This window comes from Thunnus maccoyii, chromosome 16 (assembly GCF_910596095.1).
Source record: "Thunnus maccoyii chromosome 16, fThuMac1.1, whole genome shotgun sequence".
NCBI lineage: Eukaryota > Metazoa > Chordata > Actinopteri > Scombriformes > Scombridae > Thunnus > Thunnus maccoyii.
This window is the reverse complement of record NC_056548.1, coordinates 26,658,128-26,667,554: the sequence shown is the minus strand read 5'-3', so window position 1 is coordinate 26,667,554 and position 9,427 is coordinate 26,658,128. Positions and strand designations below refer to the sequence as shown.

General features: G+C 41.0%; 1 protein-coding gene across 2 annotated transcripts in view; it reads right to left on the bottom strand.

The window, feature by feature from the left end:
* Positions 1–386: 386 nt before the first annotated feature.
* Positions 387–9,427, bottom strand: part of bcl11ba (BAF chromatin remodeling complex subunit BCL11B a) — a 51,627-nt gene continuing 42,586 nt past the window's right edge. For both annotated transcript variants that reach the window (XM_042389465.1, XM_042389466.1), the window contains exon 3: positions 387–4,861. In XM_042389465.1, coding sequence (XP_042245399.1) covers positions 2,856–4,861 — 2,006 coding nt within the window. In that variant the 3' untranslated portion in view covers positions 387–2,855. The remainder of the gene's footprint in view (positions 4,862–9,427) is intronic.

Here is a 9,427-nt window from a genome sequence, read left to right as displayed (position 1 = left end):
GAGGGACAAAACCTCCATCTGCTAATGGAGCACCCGCACACCCACACCCACCACCCCACCCCCCCATCCCACCCCCACCCTTACCACCAAATCCAAGTTTGTTACAGCTCAGTCATTTTTTAATTCATTTATTTTTTTTTATTTCATTACACCCAAGGCAGAATAAAAGTTACTAAAACTGAAGACTTTTACAGTTACAGTGACAAAAACAGTTTAAGAGACCCACAATTTAAATTGGACTGCAAAATAAAAAATAAAAAACAATCTTTTTTCTATTTTTGTAAAATGCCCAGGCATTCTCCAATATTACAAATACTGGTATACTTTTACAGTAAACAAGAAAAATGTAATATATATTCATATATATTTATATATATACTAAAACCCCGTCACCAAAAAAAAAAAAAAAAAAAAGGAAAAAGGGAAAAAAAAAACAATATACACATCGCCACTACGGCATTCAGAGAAACTTTAGAAGCAAACCTGGAAAAAAAAAAATACTCGTTTGTTTAAAACACACATACACACAAATATTATTTTACCCTTGTACTTGTTTCAATACTGTAAACTTATTTTAAGACAGAGTGCACTAAATTCTTTTTTTTTAGTTTCTGCATTTCCTGATTTTTATCCAGTCTCTTCCTTGACTTTTTGTGTGGCTTTTGTCCACTCCTGGAATTTTCTGTTGAGGGACAGAGTCTTTCCTTATGAGTGAGGAATTTGATATATATCTATATATAGGTTTGTGCCTTTATATGTACATATGCATACATATATACACACACAGACACATCAATATTGTGCTGGGTACTCCTAAACCTAAATTCAGCATTGTTTTATGTGTAATAATTTAAATAATTCTGTTGAAATGTCAAATTACACATTCAAGTTAACACAATTTTACAATTTTTTTTTTCTCGTTCAATTTGATGCTTCATAAAAAGTGTTGCATTTGTCTGAGACAATAAATAGGAAGATCATTATTCAAGGCACACTCATGTCAAATTGAATGGCAGTACAAAAACTGTCCCAAATAAATTATTATTATTTTTATTTTCAATTTTATAGTGCCAGCATTGGGAAAGCCAAGCCTAACAACCCTGGGCACTTCAGTGTCAGGAGATCCCAAGCTCTAGACCCTTTAGTACCGTTTCTGTCCAGCTCTCTGTGTGTGTCGGACGGAAAATCATAAAGTGCGGGCCTGTTGTTAAGAGCTCTGAATGTTTCTTTTACAATCAGATCCGATTTCAAAAGAATAATAAAAGTGCCACTATGAAGGTGGAAGAAAAGAAAACTGGGGCTGTGATAATCAAAATAATAAAGGGGGCATGGAGCAAAGCGGTGCTGCTTGTCTTACTATTTAAGCGCACACTGACACATTTTCCTCTTCTAGACAAAACTGTCCCACAACTAACAGTGAAACTTTAATGGATTCCCGGAGAGATGACTCCAATAATCAGATTAATCTTATACAATTATAGAATCACTATGACAGTACAAGTCAAAATTCACTACTAATTTTTTAACACAAATGCATTGCATTGATTTTTATAAATTTTGACAATAAAATCTGAGAGTTAAATTTTCTTTGTGGCAACTGCCATGTATGCACATACATCTAGCCCTCTCTAAACTAATTCATGTTATAACTAGAAGCAGTGACTTCAAATATAAATGCATATGATCACTTTGAAATGGGGAGTGGGGTGGGATCGGGAGGGGGGGGTGGCAGGGGACAGCAAGGGATGCTGGAAAGGACACAACTGGCCCTAATTATTTCAACAGATGATGAAATTGAAATCCTTTGAAAGTTGTTTGCCGAAGGGCAACATAAGAATGAATAGGTAAATAAAGAAAAGTAGTATAGCTCACCCTGAGATGTCCCTGTGCTTACTCTGTCCCATTCTTCCATCTATCTCTATGTACTCGTCTAGCATGGCTTCATGCTCAGTTTATGCCTAATAAATAATATAGCCTAGATCATATGGCTTCATGCAAAATATAATACATGGATGTATGAATGTATGTAGGATGGTAGTAAGTGGAGGGGGTGAAGCAGAAGAAATGGTTGGTTGTTGTAGCGTTGTCAGGGCTTGGCACTAAGTACCAGTCAGCAGCTGCCTTATAGAATCTGGCTGATAATGATGTTCTCAGGAAGAGACAGGGTTTATGAACCTTGGGATCCTCTTTGATTTTAGATTTACTCTCAAATATGACACTCAATGCTCAATATCCAATTATATTGACATGTCTTAGAGTCAGTTCATGCTACAATGCCAAAGGATTGTTGTCCGCGTATCGTCATCACACAAAATAGACTAATTCTAGCATTCTCAGTTAACGCCACTTTCAAATTGAAGATTGAATTCAGCTTCTCTTCAAGAAATCACACGTGTAGCTTAATATACAATTTCCTACAAGCAGCGGCCAAAAATGATTACTTAAAATGGATTTTTTTGTCTTCTAAAAAACTCTCAGGATATAATGTGGGTTTTAAAAAAACAGACAAAATCAAAATAAAACAAATTTTAAAAAATATGCCTAAATAAAAATGTACCTGCACATGCCAAAATACAAAATCCAATAAATACAGAAATTATTGCACAGTTAAAGGCTCCACATATGTTATAACTCAACTGACTGATTGTTTAAAAAGGAACGCCAAATGAGGCAGTTTAGACAGCTTCAATTGGTGTTAAGATCTGTTTTCACTTTTTTCTCAGTTGGCAGTTTCTTAGGCAAAAACACAAAATTAACCCAAAATTAATATTTCAGAAAAAGAGTATCCAGCTACCCCATTTTGTTTATTTTTTAAGTCAAAGAGTGGCGCAGAGTATGGAAATGGGAAACCTGGTTTAGGTTCTCTCTGCTTGTTCAATTTTGACCTCATTGGTCATCAAATGTTCTCCATGCCACTTTTTCATATGTTTCTCCAGAGTGCTGTACACGCTGAAGGGCATTTGGCAAATGTCACAGCGGTAGACCTCCTTACCAAGCTGGCCATGTGTCTTCATGTGGCGTGTGAGCTTGGAGCTCTGGGCACAGGCATAGTTGCACAGCTCACACTTGTAGGGCCTCTCACCAGTGTGACTGCGCCGGTGCACCGTCAGGTTGCTACAGTTCTTGAACACCTTGCCACAGAACTCGCAGGTGTCACACCTCCTGCTGTCCTTCGAGCTCGGTCGGCCTGGGCCAGCTCCTCCACCCAGATGAGGCGTGCTGCCCCCACTGGCTGTGCCACTGCGGCCTGATAGGCCGCCATCCAGCAGATCGCCTGGAGGCGTTGAGAACCGCAGGCTGCCATTCTCGGATGAGTGCTCAGAGGAGGTGGCGAAGGGCGATTGTCTGGAGTCAGTGAAGCCTAGGAAAGGGTCTTTGATGAAGTGGCGTGAGGCAGCATAGCCCACCAACCACTGGGAGTAGACGTTCTCAGAAGGGATGTGGGGTGCTGGGGGAATGTCCAAGTCCTTCTCAATCTTGATCCTTTTATTTGAGGAATTGGACAAGCTGGGGCTGGTGATGGGGGTGGGCTTACGGGGGAACAGGCCTGAGAAAGAGTCACTGGAGCCACAGTTCCGACCGTTAATGGTTGTCCTCTCTTCCTGCTGGTGGTGGTGGTCCATCTCCCCAACCACTGAGTCCTCGTCCCCAGTATCCCGCTGGCCATCCAAGCTCCTCTTGGAGAAGGGCATCCTTTTACGATTGTCAACTATCAAATTATTGTACTGCTGTATAGAGTTGAGCCCCCCACCTTCCACCATCTTCTCAAGGGCGAGTGATGACTTCTCCTCTGAGGGCGGTTTAGAACCATTCTCCCTGTTCCGGAAGAACTCAGACTCAATGCTGAAGTTGGATTCTGGTCGACTCTCATTCTCAAGTTCCTCCTCTTCTTCCTCCTCTTCTTCCTCCTCATTGCCTTCCCCCTGGAAGTCCCCATCACGATTCTTCATCCCCTCACCTGTGACATCACTGGTGCCTGGCTCTGGGGAGCTCGTGGTGGACAGTCCATCATCTGAGCGCCCTGTCAGGGATCCAGCCTTGTGCATGTGGGTTTTCATGTGGCGCTTCAGCTTGCTTGCCTGAGAGCAGGCATGATCACACAGCTGGCACTTGTATGGTTTTTCTCCAGTATGGCTGCGTCGATGCACCACCAAGTTGCTCTGGAACTTGAAGGTCTTACCACAGAACTCACAGGACTTGACCTTGTTTTGTGTCTGGGGAGGGGTGGTGCTGTTTGGGGGCATTGGCGGTAAGGGAGGGGTGCTCAGAAAGGGCGATTTTGGGCCAGGCTGGAATGGGTTAGGGTTTAGTAGTCGGTGCATAGGGTTGGCCCTGCTTGGTGACAACGGTGGTGTGGTGCTGTTGTTGTTCCCTGCCAACTCACGTAACCGCCTGGAGAAGTCCATAGACTGGGACTCCATGGCCATGGGTGTTAGCCGCATCACCCGCTCAAAGGCACTGGGGTGCTGGGAGATGAGGCCCATTTCATCTACGCTAAGGCGTTCTAGCCGATGGGGGTCCAGGTGGTGGCGGGGAGGTGGGCTTACAAATGGAGGTGTGTTAGGGAGGCGGCTCTCCACGAAGCTTGGAGGGGGCTCCCGGAGCAGGGGGCCCGTCATCCTCAGGAGGTGGAAGGGGTTGTTGTCCCCAAGAAAGTTGGTGAGGGGGGACTGCGGGATGGAGTCGTTGCCCATGGGTGGAGGCATAGTGATGCGTGGGGTGAGGGCTGTGCTGGAGGGGTTGGACTCCAGGTAAATGCGAATGCCGTGGGTGTTCTGGGCATGCTGTAGCAGGAACCAGGCGCTGGGAAAGGGCTGCTTACATGTGGTACATATATAGCTGGAAGGCTCATCTCTGCCACCTGCAACACACACAGAAAGAAATACATTTAAAGTTTCAGATACGACCAACTAATTTGCTGTTTATTACACTCTTGGAGTTTTAACCAAAGATGGACAAGCATATCTGAAATGACGAGTATTTTTGTGGATTTTTGTTTTCAAGATCTTATTAGGTTGAAGTAAAATGAACTTCAAACTGTAATTAATAATAGCTTCTTTTTTTTAATAACAGCTTATTTGCAGTGCGTAAATTTTTCTTAGCTGAATAGCAGTGAGATGCAATAAGTGTGTTTATGCTTTATATTCTGTCTAATACTCCTAGTACCTGGAAAGGCCTTAGCTCATCATGTTGTCACATAAATGCTATGTACTTATCACGCTTTTGACCAGTGCATTTTACAGTCACACTGGATCGGCCTGCATTGGATCCATGTTTTAAGAAGTGCTTAATCTCTCTCTTAGTACAGAGTGAATCTCCCACTACAAACTGCTGAATTATTTCAGCGTGTGTGACTGCGTTCGGGTCTACATCTGGGTTTACACATAATGGTGGTGGTAGATGTATGCAAGCGTGCGTGCACATGTATACGCGTGTGTTGAGTGAATGATTTTAAAAAGCTGGGAACCCCTCCAAGCAGAGAGTCTGTGTTGTTTGCCCAGTTCGAGATGCCAAACTCATAGTGGTGAAGATGGAGGATGCACAACTTATTTAAGGAAGTTATTTAAGGAAGACTAATCACACATCAGCAAATAAAGGTCTCAGCTCTTCTGGGGAATAAAGTAAAAATGAAATCAGGCAAGAGAAAGAATACTAAATGAGTGTAATTGAGACAAATTACCTCTAATAAAAACAGATACCAAGGAGTTAGACACGGCAGAAGGACAGCAACGTGATGTTAAATGCAGGGTTATGATTTTGACAGTTATTAGTATTCACAAAGGCAGTTGTATCTATGTTCTAGGGTAGTCCAATATAGACCAATCACAGTCCTCGATACTCCATAATGTTGGCTAAAAGAATAATCCTTTTATCACGCACCCAAACTTTCTTTGCTTATTCCTGACTTAACCACCTTTTTTAAAGTCAGAGACTTGATTAATCATCTGAGAGAGAAAGTCTTGCTCTGTTTATATTTTTAATAACTAATTAATATAAGTGCTTTTATGTAATACATACACACGTGCAGGTTACGGCAATTTAAAAGGGGCTTGTCATGGCGCAACCAAGCCAGATCTACAACTGAAGGACACTAAACAGGCTAAGGAGCACTCCTACAGGGATTATACACAGACACCTCCCCACACCCACACCCACACAAACACACACACAGATAATGGTAATTGTGCTCTTGTTCTCACTCTTGTATTTATTAAATGAAACCTCGTTGTCTTGACCTAGTACACTAATTTCAGATACTAGGGAAAACATATGCTGCTGTAATTGTTTCACTTATTTGTGTGTGTGTGCATGTGTGTACATGGCTGTGGCTACTTCTGACAGATACACACACACACAGATAAATACAGAAATGTATGCCGCGTATAAATATTGTACCCGTTGTTATATTTAGATTTTATGCTTATGTCAGAGTGCAAAACTATGGGAACCAAATTATATTTAATTCTAATATTATCCACACATTCTTAAATGTGTGTTTGGTAATGCATTTCCTGGAAAATAAAGGGAAACTTAAATGGATGCAAAAAATAAAATTGTTAAATAAGAAAAATAAAGCTTTTATAGTTATCAACAATGTATGTAGTATATTTGAATCCACCATGTTTAATACTTGAAATGCCTTCCAACAATGTTAATAACAATTCTGTTTGAATGTGTATGAAAAGCCCTCTAAATATCTATGACAATACAATAATATATCAGTAATATTTCATGTTTTTGACTCATGAAAAATCTGCAAAAAATGCTCCTTTGAAAATGTAATATTCAGTGTTTTAAAAATTACATTTTCCCTATTTGACATGAAACTTTAACACCTTCCTATTCTCATGAAACATTTCTCTCTCCCTCTCTCTCTCTCTCATCTGTGTGAGTGTGTGTTAAGGAGGAGAGGCGAGAGGCGGAACAGCTGTTCACCTCCACAGTCCTGTAAAGCCTTTTGACTTAATTATAGTGGACAGCACATTCACACACATTCACACACACACACACACACACACACACACACACGTACAATGAAAATAACAGCTCCCCATGTCTCAGCTTTTGTCTGCATCTTTCTCTCTCTGTGCTCACACACACACACACAAGCTGTTTCACTGCTGAATCTTAAGATCCTGAACAGTCCGCAAAAGAAACATCCAGCCCCCCTCTACCCCCAACCCCATTTCCCTCTCTCTCCTTCTCTCTTTGCTCGACCCGTTGATCCATGAGTAAAAAACAGAGAGCGAGAGACAGAGAGACGACCCCCCCCTCCATTCTCCATCTTTCAGCTGAACTTCTCGTCTGCCGACAGAAGTCAATGGGAGGGGGGGGGGGGGGGGGCAGGCCGATGTTCATTTCTGCCCAACAATTAAGAGCAAAGGGGTGTTTGTGTGAATGTGAGAGGAAGACTAAAATAGTGTGTGTTTCTGCACTGAAACACCATTTCTCTCTGGCCGCAGTGGAAGGAGCGGGGCGCGATTTTTTGTTTGGGAGAACTGTATGTGTGTGTGTGTTTGTGTGTGTGTGTATTTATGTGTGTGTGTGTGTGTGTGTGTGTGTGTGTGCGTGTGTGCGTGCGCCCTCCCGGGGGAAGGGAGTCCAACGCAGATGGCAAATAAAGTATGCAGCCCGAGGCGAGAGCACATTATGCTAATTCTAATGTCAGCTGTACTTTAATATACGACTCTATTTAATCACCCCATTATTTCGTATTTCCATATGAAAAAACAGAGAGAGAGAGGGAGCTGCTCATCACTTTATTTGGTAGAATGCAGAGACCCATGTTTTATGGAGTGCTGTGTGTGTGGGGGACTGAATGAGAAAACACACTCACTCCTCGGCATCTGCATAGATACTTTCTTCCTTTCTCTCGTCTGCATGTGCATGCTTCTGTCTTACATGCACGCACGCACGCACGCACACAGTCTGAATTGTGACCGACATGCACATGCATTTACAGTAAGTATGGGCTATGTACGTGTGTGTGTGTGTGTGTGTGTGGTGGCGTGGTTAGGGGTTCTCCATAACTGTATAAATTTCTTTCGACTTTCTCTCGACAGAAGTATTAATGCTAACAGAGTATGCTTCCTTTATATCCTTTACATATATATAATAGCTGTGATGTGTGGAAATAAATTACTAAATTGCTTTTAGAACTGCCATGTAAAACGTATTGTCCTTTACTGTTGCTGTGTTAGGTTCTGTTGTTTACCATGACATCACTTATTTTATCTTAGCTGTCGTGCGTTCGTCTGTGTAATGCTACATCACTAACTTAGCAAACATGTGCACCTGTGCCAGGTCAATTCAATCCATACTGTCAGTCAAATTTAACATGTTGGTTTTCCTCTTATTTTGTCTTTGTGCACCAACGCCAGGCATTTATTTTTGCCAAGAGTGAAATAAAGCATAATGTTCTTTGTCTTGCATGTCACTGTATAGACTTTTTTCTCATCACACATTTTGGCTTGTCATAGCAGGTAAGGAACAGGTGTCATAAATAACACGAATGATGGCTCTATTCCATTAAAATGCCCTAGGAAACCATACAAATAAGCCAGCATGCACTAAAACCTGTCTTGTATAAAGTGAACTTCAATGGAATAATCGAATGCAGCAATTATTAATGTTATTAGTTACATCTGTGACATGTAATGTCTGACGTTCAAAAGCATGATGTGAAGATGACATTTAAAGTTATAACTCCTCAGTACTACTGAGAATTCTTATGTTGCAAATATGAGGAATTAAATGAAAAAAAAGTGAATTGTTAGAGTGAATAATTTGGATACAAAACTGAAATGATGCAAAATGTAAAAAAAAAAAAAGTTTTGAGGAGATTTCAGGCTTTAGAGACAAACAGGAAGACTGCAGACAGAAAAAAAGAGAAAGAAATCAATGCTAACGCAACACGTGGCAGCCTTAAGCTAGCTAGCACAGCTAACAGTTCTGACAAGCCAGCACTGCTTAAATATTTCAAAACATTTTGGCAAAATACAGATTCATGTAAACTAGGCTAAGATGTAACGTCTGTCAAAAGTGTGACATTAAGCCACAACAAGAGGAAACTCTTTTTTTTTTCTCTGAGGATATTGAGATAAAATTAGCTACAAAGTTACTCACTGCCAGTCTTGCTTGTTTTAAGATCAGAATTATAAACGCATTTATATACTTCAGTAGCTTGTAGCTAAGCCTCAAAATATTGTTGATACATTTTTCTGTCAAAAACAGACAAAGTACGTGTTTTCTGTGCCAATTTTATTGTATTTTGCTATCTATGACGTAAAAATGTTAAGAGCTACTGAGGGATTACAAGGAAATCTAATATCAAGTCCAGTGTTTAGCTTGTGACGGCAGTGTTTAATGATAACGGAGCATTTATAAGCAGCTTATGAGCATTATTTTGATGTACTAAAGGTATAAA